The sequence below is a fragment of the Crinia signifera genome, chromosome 8, assembly GCF_055691185.1.
Source record: "Crinia signifera chromosome 8, ASM5569118v1, whole genome shotgun sequence".
In the NCBI taxonomy this organism is placed as follows: Eukaryota; Metazoa; Chordata; class Amphibia; order Anura; family Myobatrachidae; genus Crinia; species Crinia signifera.
Window position 1 is genome coordinate 159,156,524 of NC_139224.1, and position 20,882 is coordinate 159,177,405.

Below are 20,882 nucleotides of genomic sequence, written 5' to 3' on the forward strand. Positions count from 1 at the left end.
GTTGTTGGACTACGCATCCCAGCATGCCCTGCAACAGTTTTAGCATGGCCAAATATGAAAACTGTAGCAGGTCATGCTGGGATGTGTAGTTCAACATTACCTGGAGTGCCAAGCTTCCTAATCACTGCAATAGTCTGTCTGTTGTATTGGATGGAGATTGCTGCAGATTCTGGTAGTGCGGCGTTCCGGTCTTCCTGAATGCTGAGTAAATGGTTTTAGATCTAGCTGGGTGGAAAAAAAATCTCCTTTCACTGTTATTCCCACTTAACTCACTAGTGGGCTCTCTCACTCCATCCCAGAACCCTTCTAGTAAGCTCCCCTATTGGAATTTTTGACAGTTCTGCAGCCCTTTTCTGCAAGGGTGCAGCTAGATCCACTTCTGTTTCTGTTTTTCCCATCCTGCACTGGATCCACTTATACCTGCAGGGGAAATATAAATGTGGGCATCTAACATCTTCCGCCCTCACCTCAGGTCACATCCTGGTCAAAAAACAGAAGTGGCTCTATTCACAACTCCTGCAACTGCCACTGGTAAGGAGATCCAAGAACAGAGCATTTTGTCCCTCCTGGAATGGGTCATGTTGAAAAATATGGATAAATGGATAGATTGAATCTGTTTAGTTGCTATGGGCAACACCTCCAATTGTCCTCTGTATAAATCCCCCCCTTATGTAGGTCACACTGAGCCCACGGGGTGTAATGTTCAATATATAGGGTGTATAGCTGCGAATGTCCCAAACGGGATGCAGTTAAGATCCCGGCGGTCGGGATCCCGGCGTTCAGAATCCCGACGCCGGAATCCCGATCGCCGAAATGCCGACACTTTCTCCCTCCTGGGGTGTCCACGACACCCCTGGAGGGAGAATAAATTAGTGTGCCGAGCATAGCGAGGCACCGGGCCCGCTGCGTGGCGAGCGTAGCGAGCCCGCAAGGGGGGGCGATCCACGTCCCCCCCTTGTCGGCATTTCGGCTGACGGGATTCTGAACGCCGGGATCCCGACCGCCGGGATTCAATACTGAATCCGTCCCAAACCTGGAGAAATGCTGCCAGTGCTCAATGTCTCCATCTATGCTGCTGACCAGGGCTGTACGTATGCAGTAACATGGTATCAGGAAGAATGCAGGGAACTTCTGTCTGTCACTCCAGCTCCAGTGTGACTGTTAATGTTACATCCAATCTGCTGATCTCCCCCCTGCAGGGTACGACGCCGGCAGCAGCGACTCTGAGTGTGAGGACGCACTCATTAGTGAGCAGGATTCACGCTCCCCGGTGATGCCAAAGTTTTGGCTTATTGTGAAGATTCACCAAGACTGGGTGGAAGTTTGCACTCACGCCAGGTACTGCGCCGTTTCCTCCATCTGTGTGTACTGTAATGTCGTGTTTCCCCAATCCAGTCCTCAGAGAACCACTATCAGTGCTAGATCTCTATGGTCTGTATTCAATGGTTTTTGCGAGCTGTGACAGCGAGAAGTGCTGACTGCACAGCTCGCACAGTCAGTATTCAACTGACCCCCTGCAAACACGGTTTCCCCGTCGCTAGGCCCCTAAAACAGCGAGGCTCCTGTCTAAATGCAGCGGGCTCCCTGCATTAGCCGCAAATCTCAGTTTTTGGGGTAATCCTCGCTGTCCTCTGACAGCGAGGATTCCTCCGGAACGTAGAATAGGATGGGCGGCCGGCGTGGGGGTTAAACGGTGAGGGTTTCTTGTTTTCGGCGATCCCCGCCGTTTAACCCCTTCGCGGCCGCATTGAATAAGGCGCATTGTCTCTTCATAGAACACGGTCTGTCCATCTCTGTCAGTCTGTAATTAATACAGCAGTTTCCTAGAAGAGGCCATAAGGAATACACCGGTGCCGTCCGCTCAGCGATAGGTAAAACGGGTGTAGGTCATTCGGTTCGACAGTGGCAAGGTCAACAGGCAATAGGTTGAAACATAAAAAATAGGCCGACTTGCATTAGGATGACATGGTCACAATGTCGACATAAAAAATGACGACATGTCAAAAGGTCGGCGTGAGTTCTCCACGGTTTTTTGATGCCTATGTCGACATAGATCCATTCTGTGTGTTCTTGTCCTTACAGTGCCGGGGCTGCCCGTGAAGTGGAAGAACTGGGGGAGAGTCAGCGACTGCATGAACTGGTGGTGAGGAAAGTGGGAGAGATCTGCCGGGTGGTCAACCAGGTAACGGAGCATTTAAGTCATTTAGGGCTAGATTTATTAAGCTCGGTGAAGTGATAAAATGAAGTGATAAAAGTGTCATTTTTCAAAGCAAGCCTGCAACTTCACAGGTAGGAGCTGATTGGCCGGTGATAAAAAACAGACATTTTATCACTTCACCGAGCTCAATGAATCTGCCCCCTACTATTTCCTATTGACACAATGGGGTTTATTTACTAAGATGGGAGTTCTATTGAAGATGTGATGTTGCTATGGGAAACCAATCCGATTCTATCCATTATGTTCTAGACGGTGCTAAATAAATAAAAAGTAGATTCTGATTGGATACTGTGGGGCCATGAGCCTTAGTCTGGTTCACTCTCAGAGGCAAATTCCTCCTCAAATGGACAGAACCATGTGCGCTGCAGGGGGGCAGATGTAACTTGTGCAGAGAGAATTAGATTTGAGTTATTTTGTTTCTGTGCAGGGAAAATACTGGCTTCTTTATTTCTACACTGCAATATAGATTTCACTTTGAATACACCCCACCCAAATCTAACTCTCTGCACATGTTACATCTGCCCCACCTGCGATGCAGCATGGTTTTGTCCATTTGAGAAGGAATTTGCCTCTGAGAGTGAACCAGAATAAGGCCCAATATCCCATCTTCAATAAACTTTCATCTTTAGTAAATAAATCCTAATGTGTTCTTGCTAAAATAATAAAGAACAATAGGATCTTCTGTTTATATCAATACAGTTCAGCCAAATCCCCATTACAAACCCTCAGGTCCCTATTGACCGTTATTTTAATGGGGGCTTACATACATCCTGACCCAGAGATTCAAACAGACGCTGACTTCATCTGGCAGTTGCAGTTCAGTGCCCAGATATATAGTATATCCCACAGTGACGGCCAGATGTACATCGTTACATGCAAAATATAGGGGAGATGTATTACCGTGGCATCCTACCGCTCTAGCGCTTTCTGCTCTCAGATCTTATAGAGGGGGAAGCAGGACGATAACACAGATTTGTACAGTATTAATAACATCTCAGCCATTTGTGTGTGGAGCTCAGTGCTGCCTTTTGCCTCCTAGCCTGCAGATCCCGATAAAACACTGCCGCTGCTGCATGGCGCACTTATCGGCAGGTAAGCTTTTCAGTGTGTGAGACTAGTGGTAAGGGGGTGTCCCAAACATTGAAAAGTTATTAAGTGGAGAGTTCTAAAGTTGCAATCAATCAGCTGGTTGGTTGGTACCTTATCACTCTCTGTTTTGTCAATTTTCAAGGCTTAGTTCAGGGGTGGCCAAACCAGTCCTCGAGATCTACCAACGGTCCACGTTTTCCAGATCACCTAGCACAGGGGTGGCCAAACCGGTCCTCGAGATCTACCAACGGTCCACGTTTTCCAGGTTACCTAGCTGGAGCACAGCTGCAGTCATTACTAACTGTCACATTTTCAAACCAGCTGCAGTCATTCCTACTATAGATCCACAGGTTGCCTGGAAAACATGCACCGTTGGTAGATCTTGAGGACAGTTTTGGCCACCCCCTGACCTAGCACATTCTATCCATTCTCCTCTAGAAGGTTCTATAATCCTATAAAGACCCTATCCTAATGATATCGGAGGGGTTGAAATATATTTAATAGACGGAAAGGTAATTATTAATAGATCTCCCTCATCAAGTTAATGCAGAACTATAAATTTTAACTTCACGAACGTTCTCTTAGGGGTTTTTAGATGTCCTGTAACATCCCTCCTCTTCTATCCTAATCTCCGTAATAAAATCCTTCCCGTCGTTTTCCTAACTTCTTCTTTTAGTAAGTCCTTTTTTTTATCTCCATTCTGCTTTTTTAATCTCTCTTGCTGAGGTTTGAAAATACAGAAGTGCTCATCCAAATTGTTACACTTAAACTTTTGTACCGAGCATTAAAATGCAATTAGCGTAAAACGAGATTGCGACGTTTGGCCGATCTATCAGATAAAAGCTGGTAAACAGCCAGTGTAGGCAGGCAGCAGATTACTGATGCACAGCGCCACAGCAGAAAACTATTTACCATCGGTGTTAAATAATTGAAGAGAAGACGGGAGTAAAAAACCACACAAGTCCTGCAGGAAGAGTCTCCGTGTGTACAATCATTGCTGTGATTCCCCGCAAGAAGGGATTTGTGGCATCAGCGCTGTAGTCAGAACGCATGATTGAAACCGTTATTAAATGTGATATTTCTCGAAAGCAAAAAAACCTTGTTTCAGGCAATATGTCTATTGCACTCTAGACGGTAATCAAAGTCAACAATTTAATTCTTTGTTACCTTACAGCAGTGTTTTTCAACCAGTGTGCCGTGGCACACTAGTGTGCCTTGAGCTGTTCTCAAATGTGCCCCCACATCTGGAAATGCCCAAACCCATTTATAGCCACCACCAGTTCAAATGTTATTTACTGGTCTCTTCTTTTCATGTAAAGGGCCAATGTATTTTATTTTTGTTACCTGTGGGGACCAGTGTGATTGTTTTTAATGTGGGGGCCAATAGGTTTTTTTTTTCCCTGTGGTGGCCAATGTGTTTTGCCCTGTGGGTATCTCATGGTGTGCCTTGGCAATTTTAAAGTCTTATTTAGTGTGCCGCAAGGTAAAAAGGTTTAAAATCACTGCCTTACAGTCTCCTTTGCACCAATAGCCAGCTAGTTATTTAGGTTTTCTTTTCGCAATCCTGATATTTAATAATGCTGCCTGACTCCGCTCTGTTAACACACACTGCATTGGGGGTATTTAACACGCGGCCCTGCTGCTGCTGTGGAACTACACATCCCGGCATGCACTGCTACAGTTTGGCTATTTCAGGGCATGATGGGATGTGTCATTCTGCAGAAGCTCGAGGGCTGCCTGCTGAAGACCCCTGATGTAGAATGTACAAGCAGGGAATCAAATTCCCATTTATTGCCTCCGCTCTTGCGGATCAGGATAATAGGGTGTACATTGTTTTGATTTAGTCTATTTTTCTATTCGGTTTAGCTTTTATAGGCAAAATCGCATCGAAAACGAACGGTTTTCAGCCACATTCGATGTTGATCCGATCCCGATGTGTGCTCCTTTTTAGACAAAAATAGAAAAATAGAATGTGCAGGCAAAACTATATAGTACAAATCTGTACTATATAGTCAGAATCAAAAGCATTTTTTGCTTTCCGTGCGATTAGATCCCAATTTGATCGAATCGGGATCTTATCGCAAGGCAATCCGCACCCCTTAAGGCAGGCATGTCCAAACTATAGCCCTCCAGTTGTTGTGAAACTACAAGTCCCATCATGCCTTGCCACAGTTTTGCTACTAGGGGATGCTAAAACTATGGCAAGGCGTGCTGGGAAGTGTAGTTTCACAACAACACATGTCGGCTAAAAAAAAAAAGGGGAAAAACCCCAATGTCGACCTTTTGACTGTCGAACCTAATGACCATGTCGACCTAGACTCATGTCGATCTAATGGTGTCGAACATCATGCAGGTTACCCAATGACCGTATCCCCAGTCTCTTTGCTAGCATAAAGATTCCTAATTTGACTGGTCTGTCTTTGTAGCCTGAAGACTCCATCCCTTCTATCAGCTTGGTAGCCGATCTCTGGACTTTTTCCAGTTCCATAATGTCCTTTTTGTAATGTGGGGCCCCGAATTGCACTACGAATTCCATGTAAAGGTCCAACCAGTGCCTTGTAGAGTGGCATAGTTACATTGTCTTCCCTAGTTTCCATGCCCCTTTTTATACAAACTCGTATCCTGTTGGCTTTAGTAGCTGCACCATGACACTGAGGACTGCACCCCAGTTTGTTGTCAATTTGGACTCCTAGGTCCTTTTCCAATTTTGATTTGCCCGATTCTACTCCGTTTAGTTTACTGGTTCCGAGCTGCATAACTTTACACTACGTCAGGGCCTGCATTGCTTTACATCTATTGGCTGCATATGACTCCACCCATATTTATTCCCTTATTTGCGAACCCAGCGCCTGCTGCTTCAGAATCTCCATGACACCCACCAGTGCCACAATCTGCTGGTGGCAGAGAGCGAGGATGATCTCTGGAAGACTGAGAGTCCGTACACATCCAAGTGGCAGAGGATGGTCACCAACGAAGGTGAGCTCTAGATTTTGGTTCTGCATAGAGAGTCGGTATAGCAGAAACTTTGCAATTGGAGAGGAAGTATTGTTTCCCCTGTTTTATTTTGGATAGAAACTCCACCTCTCCTAAAGTGTAGTCTATCTAAAGTCAATGATCAACTCACTTCATGGAACTGTATTAACCAATGTAACCTGGGGGTTTTTCAAATTTTTTATGTACCCGAATTTCGACACAGTCGACATGTACACTGAAATGTAGCACCGCGTCCCCTCGTATGGCTTGCTGCGCTCGTCATGCTTCGGGCACGGTGCCTAGCTATGCTCAGCACACTATTTTATTCTCCCACCACGCCCTAGTGGATGGTAGGGCATGAAATACCGCCTGTCGGCACATGTTGGCTCCCAAAAAAATGTGAAAACCCCATGTCGACCTTTTGACTTTTGACCTTCCCCTTGTCGACCTAATGACCCTGTCGACCTTAATGCATGTCGGCCCAATACTTGTAGACCTAGTGACCGTATCCCCTGCTGCCAGTGTCTGACTATGGAGAATTCGTGGCTGCGTGCTGACTTGTACACCCCTATTAACAATGGGCATGGTTGGAATGGGCAAACCTACTAACTAAGACAGGGCTCACATACATCTACCTATTGCGGTGTATATTTGGGGTGTCCAAGTCCCTGGCGCTACTTAGGCCTACTAACTGGTCTCTACCAGGTATGGGGGATGCAAATGGAACAGAATAAGGTCCTAATAGAGGGAGAGAAATGCACATCTGTAGGGCCGCCACCCGCTTGTTTCATCAATGTCAAGGGAAGAGTATCCCTGCAGAGGGATCTCTTCTGATCCCTCCTCGTACGCCTCCATTCTCCTTCCCTTCTTTATTGTATTTTCCCGCTCGTTTACACTGAAAATGCCCTATCAGGGCCCAGAAGTAAAGCGATAGAAATGACACTTCACATGGCCAAAGTGACATGGGTCATAAGTAGACGCCTAAGGGATCAGCACCTATATACACACTGTAATATAGCACAGAAGCCGGGCCAGTGACTACAGCATTATACACAGGAGACTACGGTAGACTGGGCCAGTGACTACAGCATTATACACAGGCGACTACGATAGACTGTACATTGCAATACATATATAACATAAATATATACATCTCTAGTGAACTACAGGGTTATGTATCAAGCAGTGAAAAGAGTGAAGTGGACCATAGTCCCCAATCGGGTTCTACCTATAATTTCTCTTAAATGTACTTTATAAATGCTACCTCAAAGCTGACTATGTTGCTATGGGCAACTCCACTGCTCCACTCTTTTCACTGCTTGATAAATCATGCCCTGTGTCCTTAAATCCACTAGATCTTTATGACATGTGAGCGTTCGTGTCTCTCGTGTGCTTGACTTATGCCTCCCATGTGCCCTGCAGATTACCCTGGAGAGGAGGATTACCTGGCTGCTACCATGCACTTCATGCCAGGATACTTTGCCTGTGACGTGGTCTGGAGCACGGTGATCCACATCCACCCGCGGCTTAAGATGGGACCCAACTTGAGAGGTAACTCACACTGGTGATGGCCACAGAGCACCAAGGTATATTTTATCACTCTAAACCCTTTCCTTGTGTGTCTACAGCCCTCCAGTCTCTGCACTCCGTCCTCAGTGCCTTCTCCGTTAGCAACCGGAAGAACATGTTTGTTTACCAGGAGCGTTCCACCAAATCAGTCTTCTATCTCCGGTATGTATCTGGCCTGTAAAACACAATGCAAGCTACTTGGCAAAGGCCTTCTCCTCCCATAGAGAGCAGCAATCCATCAGTCCATGTGCTCAGAACGTAGGCCGTCCCGAGTGCTGCTGGTGAAGTTCTTCAGAAGAATGTACAGTAATACCGCTTTCAGACCGCAAATGCACTTTGAAATGGCTCAGTCCCGGTGCGACCCTGCATTTGCGGTCTGTTCACATTGCATCGGTGAACCGGCAATATTGCCGGTTCGATGACTTCATCCGGAGGCACGGCAGAGCACCATCGGGGGCATGGGAGGAGGCAGCGCTTACAGCTGGCGCTGCCTCCTCCATAGTGTGAGCGGGAAATGGGTTGCTCGACTCGATTAACCCGTTCACACCGCAAAGCAACACGGCAACGAACTGGTAAGAACCCTTCTTTTTACCTGGTTCGTATTGCCGTGTTGCTACCGGTTTGCTGTAACAGGTAACCCCTTTCACATCGCACCAATTACCGGGTGGAACCGGCAAGAAACTGGCATGAACCCGGTAATTAGATGCGTTGTGAAAGGGGTATAAGTGACAAGAACTTTACAAGAACTATACCACCTGATTCTCATGTTAGAACCACTTCTCAGTAGATAATTTTCCCCCTGATGTTGGAGTCACGCAACCGCACTTGAGACCATTACTGCTTTTGATATTTAGCATTTGCTGCAGAAAAAAGTCTCTGTCCAAACTCCTGTCCACGGAGTCAACTTGGAACCTAGCTGTTGGTTGTATTGAGTTGTGAAAATGAGGTGCACCAGTTTAAGATTTGGGTCTCTCCTCCTTTTTCCCCAGACTCTCTGAGACCTCCGGCAATGGCCGACTGTGGGAAATGGACTTGTCCCAGTCAATGATGTCACGTTCCTTAGCTCTGTATCATAGCCAGGAGCCAGCTTTCTCAGAGGATATGATGGTAAGGTGTCTGGACTTGGTGGGTTTGGATGTGTTCTACTCCTCTTTCCTGTCTCATCCTCGTTTGGTTTTACAGGGTAGCCGTTTGTCATTGGACCTTTCTTCCCGAAATTCAGACTCTGGAAGGCCGGTGGGGCAAATAGATAAGCATATTCTGCTCTTGGTGCACGGCGTTGGAGAAGCAGGTGAGATACGGTGATGAGTCATGGTCTATATAGCATTTTGGAGATACAGGGCTAGAAACAGGAGTCCATATACAGAAGCAAGTAAACGAACTTGCCCAAGGAGAACACAGTGATGCCTATTGTATATATGTCATTTCTGTAGGCTCTGAGATCACTGATGACTTGGTGAAGGTTCTCAGAAAGCGTCTCGATGAGACCACGTTGGACATTATCACTGTCATGCTGCAGCGGAACTGCAAACTGACGCCAGCAGATGTGGAGGTGAGGGCGCACGTGCATTCATTGTCCATCATCCTAAAGTCTGCGTATGACAAAGCCCCATTAAAGTCTGGTTCTTTCTCATCTCCAGTTTATCCAGCCCAGAGGAACGGCCCCAACGGAAGTGCTGATGTTTACAATCCCACAATCCTCTCTGCCGTGCCTTCAAGCTATGGCCTACTACTTGCGTCAAAACCTGCTCATCTTCCTCCATACACCCAAGTACACAGACAGTAACGGAGAACATCACTTCCAGGTGAGGGTCTTCTAGTGCCCTCATCCACATCATCTTCTGTGCAACCGATTCCCATCCTCAGACCTCAAGGCACACTAAAAGTCCAGGTCTTCAGAAAAAGTTGTCCTTTTTTCCTGTTTTGAAAGGCAAATTACCGGGTTGAAACGCTTGACCCGGTAATTTGCTTCTCAGTGAGAACACTGGGGTCAGAACTGCACCTGGCACAATAACTCGGCTTCAACCGTTTCAGTGCAAAGGGAATTTGTCAACATAGGTGTGAAAATTGCCAAGCAAACTATTAACCCTTTGAGTGCCAACAAATGCCAGCGCCGCTCACAACGGGTGCAATATTTAACTAGATTTCAATGAATTGACTCGGCTGTATTTGGAGTTATTTATACTAAAAGAACAGTCGCTGCTGGCGATTCTGGCATTTTTAGCAAAGGGTTAATCTTGTGTCATGTATAACACCTGGTCTGTTAAGTGTGCCTTGTGTCCCAAGGTTGGCCAGGTCTGCGACTGTAAAATGTTATGAGGCCTATATGGATGTGTTGGAATAAATATGTTTTTTTACTGTGTATACTGTATGGGAAATCAACCTTGAGTTTCTTTTGTAGCATTATTATCACAACTCCCTTCCGGAACTGGACCTTTTCTTATATAATAAGCCTGGAGGACAAGGCACAGGAGGGAAAGGTAAGGAGCAGTATCCAGGTGGGAGATAGACCGTATATAGATAGATGGTCAATAGGTCAATAGAGAGAGAAGAAAAAAGGATTTGTCTTGGTGTGGTGCACCAATGAAAGGAATGGAGTCCTAAAATCTAACTTTTAATTGATTTCGTATTAAAACAAGCGAAATATAAAAACACATACAACAAATACAGATGGGGAAGGTATTAATAAAAATGCACGTGCGAGCGTGCTGCGTGTGTCCAATTTTTATTTGTGGTATTTTTCACAAGTGTAGACCAGCCTCCTCTGTACAAATTTTGCCCGTCAGGGTATAATTTATTTCTGCAGTCATTCACTGCTAGGTATTTGTATCAATTTGTTACAGAGAAGAAATGTATTGCCATTCCTTCAGAATGTTACTTTTGTATCGTTCAAGGAGAAACTGAAAGTGCATGTATTACCAAGCCTCTCTGAGTCTCCAGTCCTCTTAGCTGGTTTAGCGTAAATGGGAGACCAGGACCTAAATGTGTGTTATTATTATTCACACTGATGTTCACAAAATCACATTTAATTGGCACATAGGCTCGATTTTATCACAGTACTATCTCTTTATTGGTGAATGTTTGTTTAGGTCTCTGTGCAAATGCTGATTGTAATTGCTGCACTGATTTATATTATCTTGCAGCGAGTGACTGGATAGCAGGGATAATGGTATTTTCTCAGCGTGTAAATGTATATATTTTTACATAGGAGCCTGAGCTCAGAGAGTATCAGAGAGCGCTGATTTATCACAATATAACACTTGATTGGCTCAATGTTACCACAGTGCTACCTCTTATGTTCAAATGCTGATTATATTACTACAAGAATTTGTATTGTCTCGCAGTACGTGGCTGGACAATCTTAATTGTGTCAGCAGTGATGATTTTATATTCTCTATGGCTGGCAGGTTATAATATTATATATGATGCCAGATAATTCTCCTAATTGGCACCCCAGACTACTGTCTCTATTGCGATAACTATGCAGTGTACATTCCTATGACAACAAGCTGAGAGTTATTTCAATACGGCTTATTCATACAGCAACTGACATGCTCCTCTATAACTGAGTAGGAACGAATGGTTAGCCCTGAAAAGGGCTGAGTCTGGTCGGATTATAGTAGTGTATGGTCACATATATTGCTGCAACACGCGGTAAGCAGACGCTCGCACGGCTGGAGGTGCCGATCGCGCGTTTTCGCTTATCCGCTTCTTCAGGGCAAGCCGCCCTGCAGTTTCCGGAAGATTTAAAAAGGTTCTCATGTTATGGGCATCAGCCAATCAGGTTCAATGTGCGGTAAGTCCCGCCCTGCTGCTGCCCGGTGATTGGTCTTTTGCTCCCATCATTCTCCTGTGGGAATTCACATAGGATGATTGTATTTTCTCCATAGTATAATGGAAACTCATTGTTATTATCCAAAAATATAGGCGTTGGAAATGCCCAAACGGGATCAGAGTTCCAATTATTAATTGAGTAATGTGGAGATTCTGTCCACAGTTTTATAAAAAAATTTCATTTTTGTAATGTCAACACGGAGAAGTGATTTCTGTGTGTTCATCCCGATATTGTGGATGAGAATTGTTATGGTGTTGTTGTGAATGTGCCTCTGAGGATATTATGTATAGGTGGGAATTCTCTGTCTATTTCGACACCTTGAATAATGGTGTTGAGACAGAGAGGAAAGTCTCAATTCGTCCCTCCTGATGTTACAAATGGGTGTTGTTATACATATCCTGTTGATAATGGGGGATAAGGTTCACCAATAATGACCCCTAAGATGTGATTTAATTCATATAAAGTGAGGTAGGATCGATACCCTGTACGTCCGTCTGTGTATTATTGGCATAAAGGGTGTCCTATGTGTCCTACCTATAATCATGGTAGGTGTGATAAGAGATGTTGGTGATGCCTAGATTGGAAATAACTAGGGAATAATAGTGTTAATATTATTTATTTGGGGAGGGAAGAGGGGTGAGGGAGCGGAGGAATCTTGTTCTCCCTTTGGGGCAGTTATGCCGTGAAGAATTGGTGATATATCAGAGGAGCATATATCTCCATTTAGTTAGGTCTACATACCCGCTGGCATATATGCGTCTATACATACATGTAAATACATGAATTGTGAGTGAAATAGGGTGATGATGAGCTGCTTGCCCTGTGCTAAGAGAAGAAAAAAATAAATACATTAAGTGAGAATTAACATTAACATGTGAATTAAACTCTAAAAATAGAATCAAGGTCAGTATTTGGTGAGACAAATTATTGTATCTTCTTGCATCCATCGACTGGGGGTTTCCACAATCGGTGGAAGAAAAAGAGGGGAGGGAAGTGATTCCTAACTTTTTAGGTAAAGATGTAGGTGTTAGGGGATTGTATTCACTATTGATGGGCGGATTCCCCATACTTCATCGGTATAGGTATATTCATTATGCTTGGCACTCCCCACGTCAATAAAAATCAGGTAAATCCCAGAGCATGTATAGGGGGACAGAGAGAAGAGAGGATTTTGTGGAGGTGTATATTATGTATACAAAATCCTCTCTTCTCTCTGTCCCCCTATACATGCTCTGGCATGGCATGAGGCACATTCACAACAACACCATAACAATTCTCATCCACAATATCGGGATGAACATACAGAAATCACTTCTCCGTGTTGACATTACAAAAATGAATTTTTTTTATAAAAACTGTGGACAGAATCTCCACATTACTCAATTAATAATTGGAACTCTGATCCCATTTGGGCATTTCCAACGCCTATATTTTTGGATAATAACACTGAGTTTCCATTATACTAATGGAGAAAATACAATCATCCTATGTGAATTCCCACAGGAGAATGATGGGAGCAAAAGACCAATCACCGGGCAGCAGCAGGGCGGGACTTACCGCACATTGAACCTGATTGGCTGATGCCCATAACATGAGAACCTTTTTAAATCTTCCGGAAACTGCAGGGCGGCTTGCCCTGAAGAAGCGGCTAAGCGAAAACGCGCGATCGGCACCTCCAGCCGTGCGAGCGTCTGCTTACCGCGTGTTGCAGCAATATATGTGACCATACACTACTATAATCCGACCAGACTCAGCCCTTTTCAGGGCTAACCATTCGTTCCTACTCAGTTATAGAGGAGCATGTCAGTTGCTGTATGAATAAGCCGTATTGAAATAACTCCCAGCTGGTTGTCATAGGAATGTACACTGCATAGTTATCGCAATAGAGACAGTAGTCAGGGGTGCCAATTAGGAGAATTATCTGGCATCATATATAATATTATAACCTGCCAGCCATAGAGAATATAAAATCATCACTGCTGACACAATTAAGATTGTCCAGCCACGTACTGCGAGACAATACAAATTCTTGTAGTAATATAATCAGCATTTGAACATAGGAGGTAGCACTGTGATCACATTGAGCCCATGTGCCAATCAAGTGTTATATTGTGATAAATCAGCGCTCTCTGAGCTCAGGCTCCTATGTAAAAATATATACATTTACATGCTGAGAAAATACCATTATCCCTGCTATCCAGTCACTCGCTGCAAGGTAATATAAATCAGTGCAGCAATTACAATCAGCATTTGCACAGAGACCTAAAAAACATTCACCAATAAAGAGATAGTACTGTGATAAAATCGAGCCTATGTGCCAATTAAATGTGATTTTGTGAACATCAGTGTGAATAATAATAACACACATTTTGGTCCTGGACTCCCATTTACGCTAAACCAGCTAATGCTGCTTTCACATTGCAGAAATGGGTAATGACACGGTATTCTTAAATGGGACTTTAAAACGGATCAGAGCCTTGAGACCTTTCACATTGCAGGTGAAAACCGTCTTAAAAATCATTTAACCCCTTCCCGACATTTGACGTACATGTACGTCATGGTCGGGAAGTACTTCCCGACATTTGACGTACATGTACGTCATGGCTTCTAACTGTCACTGCGTCTATAGACGCGGTGACAGTTAAGAGATGTCTGCTGTCCCTGACAGCAGACATCCCCCCTCGCCGCCCAGGGGGGGCAGGGGTGCCCCCCCCGGTCGGCGATCGCTGTGATTGGCTGTTCAAATCTGAACAGTCAATCACAGCGTTTCCTGTGTTACCGGCGGCTAAGCCGCTCGGTAACACAGAAAACGGTGGTGATCGGTGCAGCACCGATCACCACCGAGCGGCAGCACCCCCCTCCCACCCGCCGGGCAGCTCCCCCGGCTCCACCGCTACGTCCGGAGCGCACGCTGCGCTCCCCTCCTCCCCCCTCCCCCCCGCAGCAGCAGCAGCAGCAGCAGCAGCAGCATGCTGCTGCTGGAAAAGTTAAAAATAAAATAAAATAAAAAATAATGTGCAAATGTGTGTATATATATATATATATATATATATATATATATATATATATATATATATATATATATATATATATATATGTGTGTGTATATATATGTGTATATATATATATATATATATATATATATATATATATATATATATATATATATATATATACACATATATATATATATATATATATATATATATGTGTGTGTGTGTGTGTGTGCGTATACCGCACCGATCACCAACGATCGCCAGCCCCCCCCCCCTCCCACCCGGCAGCCCCCCTCCCTCCCACCCACCCGGCTGCCGCAGCGCCAGCACCCCTCCCACCCCCCCGAGCATTAAAATTAAATTTTTTTACACAAAAATGCAGATCTGGCTCAAAATTTTTCATTTTCACAAGGAATGAAGGAGACAAAGCACCCCAAAATCTGTGCCCCAATTTCTCCCGGGTACGGCAATGCCTCACATGTGCCCAAAAAATACCAGTTGGGTGCATGGCAGGACTCAGAAGGGAAGGAGTGATTTTTGGATTTTGCAGCACAGATTCTGGTTGAATGACCCCCGAAACACCCATACAGTGGAACCCCCCCACAAGTGACCCCATTTTGCAAACTACACCCCTCAGGGAATTCATCTAGGGGTATAGAGTACATTTCAAACCCCCCGGGGTTTCACCAATTTTGATACAACTGAGCTGTGAAAATGAAAAATTATTTTTTTTCATTTTCACTGCCCAGTTGTACCACAATTGGTGAAACCCCTGGGGGTTTGAAATGTACACTATACCCCTAGATGAATTCCCTGAGGGGTGTAGTTTGCAAAATGGGGTCACTTGTGGGGGGGTTCCTAACTTTTAGCATCTTATGGTGCCTAGAAACCTACATGGTGCCTAAAAAATAATCTCATAAAAAGGAGGCTCCAAAATCAAGTAGGTGCTCCTTCTATTATGAAGCCGGTGGTTTGGTCACCGTGCACACTAGGGCCACATATAGGATATTTATGAAAACCAAAGAATTGGGGGAATCAATTTTTAGTCACATTTCTCTAGTAAAATCTACTGTGTTCCTTAGAAAAATGTATTAAAATTGAAAATCCGAAAAAAAAATGAAATTTTGAAATTTCACCTACACTTTGTTTTAATTCCTGTGAAACACCTAAAGGGTTAACAAACTTCCAAAATGCTGTTTTGAATACTGTGAGGGGTGCAGTTTTTGAAATGGCATCATTTATGGGGGTGTCTCACATACAAGTCCCTCAAAGTCACATCAGAACTGAACTGGTCCCTAAAAAAATCAGTGTTTGAAATTTTCTTGAAAATTTGAGAATTTGCTAGTCATATTTGAAGCCTCCTAGTGTCCAAAAAAATGAAAAGGAGGTTGAAATAATAATTGCAACATAAAGTAGACATATGGTCTTTGTTAGTTATTAACTATTTTGAGTGGTATGATTATTTGTCTCACAAGCAGAAAATGTGACATTTTGCATATTGCTAAATTTTCCATTTTTTCACGATATTTTGGTATTTTTCACAAAAAAACACAGACTGTATCGACCCAAATTTACCACTAACTTGAAGTACAATGTGTCACGAGAAAACAATCTCAAAATCACTGGGATAAGTAAAAGCAAAAAAAAGTTATCCCCACTTAAGTGAGACATGTCAGATTTGAAAAAAAGGGCTCTGTCATGAAGGCACAAACTGGCTCTGTCATGAAGGGGTTAATACCATTCAAACATTCAACCTGTTTAACCCCCAAGGGACACGTTTAAAGCCATTGAAATAGAGCCATTCACACTGCCTAAAAAACGGCTTTAAAACGTGTAGGACTCTGCTCTTTAACCGGTAAATCAACTCTGGCACTTTCCCACTGCAGCCTTAAACATTTTAAAATGGGAAAAAAATGGCAATATACCGTTTTAAAAGTGCGATGTGAAAGGGGTATAAGAGGACTGGAGACTCAGAGAGGCTTGGTAATACATGCACTTTCAGTTTCTCCTTGAACGATACAAAAGTAACATTCTGTACGAATGGCAATACATTTCTTCTCTGTAACAAATTGATACAAATACCTAGCAGTGAATGACTGCAGAAATAAATTATACCATGACGGGCAAAATTTGTACAGAGGAGGCTGGTCTACACTTTTGAAAAATACCACAAATAAAAATTGGACACACGCGGCACGCTCGCACGTGCATTTTTATTAATACCTTCCGCATCTGTATTTGTTATATGTGTTTTTATATTTCGCTTGTTTTAATACGAAATCAATTAAAAGTTAGATTTTAGGACTCCGTTCCTTTCATTGGTGCACCACACCAAGACAAATCCTTTTTTCTTCTCTCTCTATGTGAATTATTTTATTTGTCAGTGGTAGCACACCCCTAAATTATACCAGATACAAGGCTGTTATAATAATAAACAGGGGGTCACTCCTATATCCAACCAATATAAATCAAGGATACACGATCTTGTGCGATTGTACCCAAACCCCATTTTGTAGATGGTCAATAGGTCAGATGTGGAGGTGAGGGAATGAACTGTGATGTAGCATTTCCTATGTGTTCTGTATGCAGATACAGCTGCTGTCACACACAGAATATATATCTTATACAATGCAACTAGGGGGCTGTGCTGATTCGTTTGATAAATGACACTTGTATATCTCTGTGTGACTAATGGGGCCAACACACGTAGCCATTCCCGGGCATTGTCTGATCCAGGGGTGGCCAAAATTTTGATTGCAATCTAACGGTAGCTCGCGGAGCTCTCGCCGGTAGATCGCGATCAACTCCTCTGGTTGCAGCCAGTAAACTTGCCTTTGAAGCAAGCAGGAGAGGCGATCCCAGTGGTGCAGATCGCGGCTGACGTCATGACGCCGGCTGCGCACCGCATGTGAAGTGCCGTATGGACTCAGCTTGGTGATGATCCTCCAGGTCTCTGCACTGGCTGGCAGGGACTAACAGCGGCAGCGGTGGGTCCTGTCAGCAACAGCAGGAACTGTCAGCAGTCACCAGCAGTGAAAAGCAGCTAGCGGCCAGGACGGCTCACACACCGTGTACGTTTCTGTTTATATCTGAAAATGACTTTTATGCACTGGGAGGGGGAGGTTTTTTTTGTATAAGAGGGGTGGGATCTGCACAGATTGGGGTAATTCATTTGACAGGCTATTGTGCACTGGGATGGGAAAGGGAGTTTCAGTAAAGGGGTGCGGAATCTGCACAAAGGTGGGTATTTAACATGGGGGATGTTATGCACTGGGAGGGTACTCTGAACATGGGTATTTAACATGGGGGATGTTATGCACTGGGAGGGTACTCTGAACATGGGTATTTAACATGGGGGATGTTATGCACTGGGAGGGTACTCTGAACATGGGTATTTAACATGGGGGATGTTATGCACTGGGAGGGTACTCTGAACATGGGTATTTAACATGGGGGATGTTATGCACTGGGAGGGTACTCTGAACATGGTGGATATTCTGCACATGGGGTATAATCTGCAAGGTGACAAGTATTTCAGGGGCTAAATTAAAAGTTAAAACTGGCCCAGGACAAGACCACGGAACAGCTGGGGGGTGGCTTGTCCGGGGGATGCCTGTGAGAGCCTTCACCAGGGACATGGGGAAGGGGAGATTACAGCCTCCCCGTGTGGTCCAGACCGTTCCGGTTTTTGCTACATGCCCAGACCACACAGGGAGGTGCTGAGCGATCTTGCTGAAAGTTCTGAGCAATCTAGCACCCTTGCGCCAATCCCCGCCTTGCAAATGGTGGCCGGCCACCACCCATTTGCAAGGTGGATTCGCACGCAGGGCTTGCGAAGGTATGTTACACACGAACGTCCCTTCGCAACCTTGTGGTATCCGCCCCATCATTCGATGGTTGGCGACCGTTGAATGATGGCGAAGGCGCACGCGATATAAAAGTAACTCTAAAGTCACTTATTATAGGCGTGGATGCTCGGGGGGAAATGGGCGGCCAGCTGACATCCGGTGATGTCGGCTGCCTGCCACCCGCGTCATCGGCTATTAGCATAGGAACGTCCAGCATTCTCATGGGAACGCCCATATGCTAATGAACAATGGATCTAGGTGTCATCTATTCCTCACAAGGCCAAGTGATCGCACAATGGTCTTTATTCCATATATTCAGACACATTCTGTCGTGCTCTCTTTATAAGAGTAGTTTATAATATGCATCAGCTGTTTACTGTCCCTCTGATGGTCAGAATGCCTGGGTACCCCAGCTATATCAGGGGTGGGGAACCTCAGGCCCAGTGGGCGTATGCGGCCCCTGTAGCCGGTCTGAGTGGCCCTCCCACCCGCCCATCGGCTTTGCCGGGAGTCAAGTACAGGGGAATTCTCGCGATAGGTCGGTAGTTCTTGCGAGATTCCTCTTAATCAGCAGCAGCCGGAGACTGTCAGTCCTATTCAGCGGCAGCCGCCGGAGCGTGAGACGGCTGCAGCAGGACAATTTGTAAGAGAAATTTTTACATATGGCCCCCGAAAGATTTTCTTCCCCATACAAACGGCCCTTGGCGCAAAAAAGGTTCCCCACCCCTGCTCTATATGATCTGCTCCTTTTCATAATGGAGAACAGTCGCTCTTAGTACATATGATGTCATGAATCACTCCATGGATGTGCAAATAATGGGACTATTGTTTCTCTTTAGGCATTGCCTGCATTGCGCTTTCCTTTGTGGACCAGCACGGGGCCCTGGTGACGCAGGCGTACGGCGAGCGCTCCGGGCCACCTCTTGTTTGCCCTTCCACAGCGTCGCATCTGCTCAGCTTCAGCACATTTGAGTCTCTGACTAAAGTCGGCAGGTTTATGCCGGAGTCCAGTGCCGACACGTCAGGTAGGGATTGCCACTTGTCTCCGCCCCTTTTTTGCTCTTTCCTGTCCTTTCATGTAACCCTGTCTCTCTTCTTCCAGCTTCGCTTACCTTGGTGCGTTTTGACATCTGGGAGAAGGGCAACATCAGCTCCTCCCAATTATCCGAGCGGCTTTCCAACTCGCTGCGCCATGCTCTCTGTGATGTCATCATCGAGTTCCACATCCTGCAGATGCCTCTCTGTATGGATCCCGAAGGCCCCACAGAACAGGAAGTTGCTATAAATGGTAGTATCAAGTAGGCTTTGCAGTACATGAAAACACACCGATGTGCGAGAAGTGTGATCATTTTACCTCCTCTGCTTTTAGGAAAGGGCCCAACCCAGTCGTATCCTGATACAAGGGAATTGACTTCATCGTCTAACAAATCCCGCCCTTCCCCGATCAGCCTCCCACCATCCGCGTCTCAATCCGGCACCGACCCAAGCACCCCTCCAAGTAAAACCGGGCGCAGGAGCTTCTGGGATATACTGGTAAGAGAGCCAATGAGAACATACCTTGTGCATTTATACAAGGATGACCACGCACAAATGTATAAAACATGCCCCAATTCTTCTTGTGCTATGTGAAGAGCAAACCGGACAGCGCTGAGCTGGGGCCCCCGAAAACCACAGACGACATCGTTTGTGAACGCACAGAGGAACCGCGGACAAGGCGGCGGCATAAGACAGAGAGTCTCAAGGTCCCAAGTTGCCCGGACAGGCCTGGAATCCGCATTGAGCATGCACAGAGGTATTGTGTATTGTCACTCGGTCCCTAGTAGAGCCTTGGTTTTTATACACCAGTGATGTAACCATATATATATGTCCTATGTAGGAAGCGCCAGGTGCAGCTGGAGGAGGGAGAAGTGGGCTTTCTGCACCCTTTATACAGTCAGACTTGTCTGCAGTGGATGAATTTCATGAACCAGCTTGGTATGTATAATACAGAGCGATGCCAATCATGCATTCATGCAACCAGGGGTTCCCAAACTTGGCACGGCGGCACATGCGCATCATAGTCCACGGGCACACCTGCCAGCTTTACCGTGATTAGGGCACTCAAAGCTGAGCATGGCGCATCTGCATACAGAGTTGGTCGCAATCACCAGCACTGTTTTTTCCGATCACATGGAACGTAAGTAAATAGGTCTGGTGCTGGACCACCAACCAGTGGCACCAGTTTGGAAACTGCCGGTAAGTGACTATATTTTTTATTGTTTTCTTTGCCAGCCTTTATATCAAAATGCCCTTCACTTACATATAGAGCCGGCTACCTGCTTGTGCTTTTGGTTTAATATTCATGAGAGTGCAGC

The 20,882-nt window shown here is 45.2% G+C and overlaps 1 protein-coding gene across 4 annotated transcripts in view; it reads left to right on the forward strand.

Annotated features, from left to right (window-relative positions):
- SZT2 (SZT2 subunit of KICSTOR complex) overlaps positions 1–20,882 on the forward strand; it is a 140,664-nt gene that overhangs the window by 75,157 nt on the left and 44,625 nt on the right. For all 4 annotated transcript variants that reach the window (XM_083157531.1, XM_083157532.1, XM_083157533.1 and 1 more), the window contains 15 exons: positions 1,200–1,338; positions 2,083–2,182; positions 6,154–6,283; positions 7,703–7,831; positions 7,909–8,011; positions 8,839–8,956; positions 9,032–9,140; positions 9,283–9,401; positions 9,490–9,654; positions 10,251–10,329; positions 19,368–19,553; positions 19,631–19,816; positions 19,898–20,061; positions 20,160–20,320; positions 20,405–20,502. In XM_083157531.1, the coding sequence (XP_083013657.1) occupies positions 1,200–1,338; positions 2,083–2,182; positions 6,154–6,283; positions 7,703–7,831; positions 7,909–8,011; positions 8,839–8,956; positions 9,032–9,140; positions 9,283–9,401; positions 9,490–9,654; positions 10,251–10,329; positions 19,368–19,553; positions 19,631–19,816; positions 19,898–20,061; positions 20,160–20,320; positions 20,405–20,502 (1,986 nt within the window). The remainder of the gene's footprint in view (positions 1–1,199; positions 1,339–2,082; positions 2,183–6,153; positions 6,284–7,702; positions 7,832–7,908; positions 8,012–8,838; positions 8,957–9,031; positions 9,141–9,282; positions 9,402–9,489; positions 9,655–10,250; positions 10,330–19,367; positions 19,554–19,630; positions 19,817–19,897; positions 20,062–20,159; positions 20,321–20,404; positions 20,503–20,882) is intronic.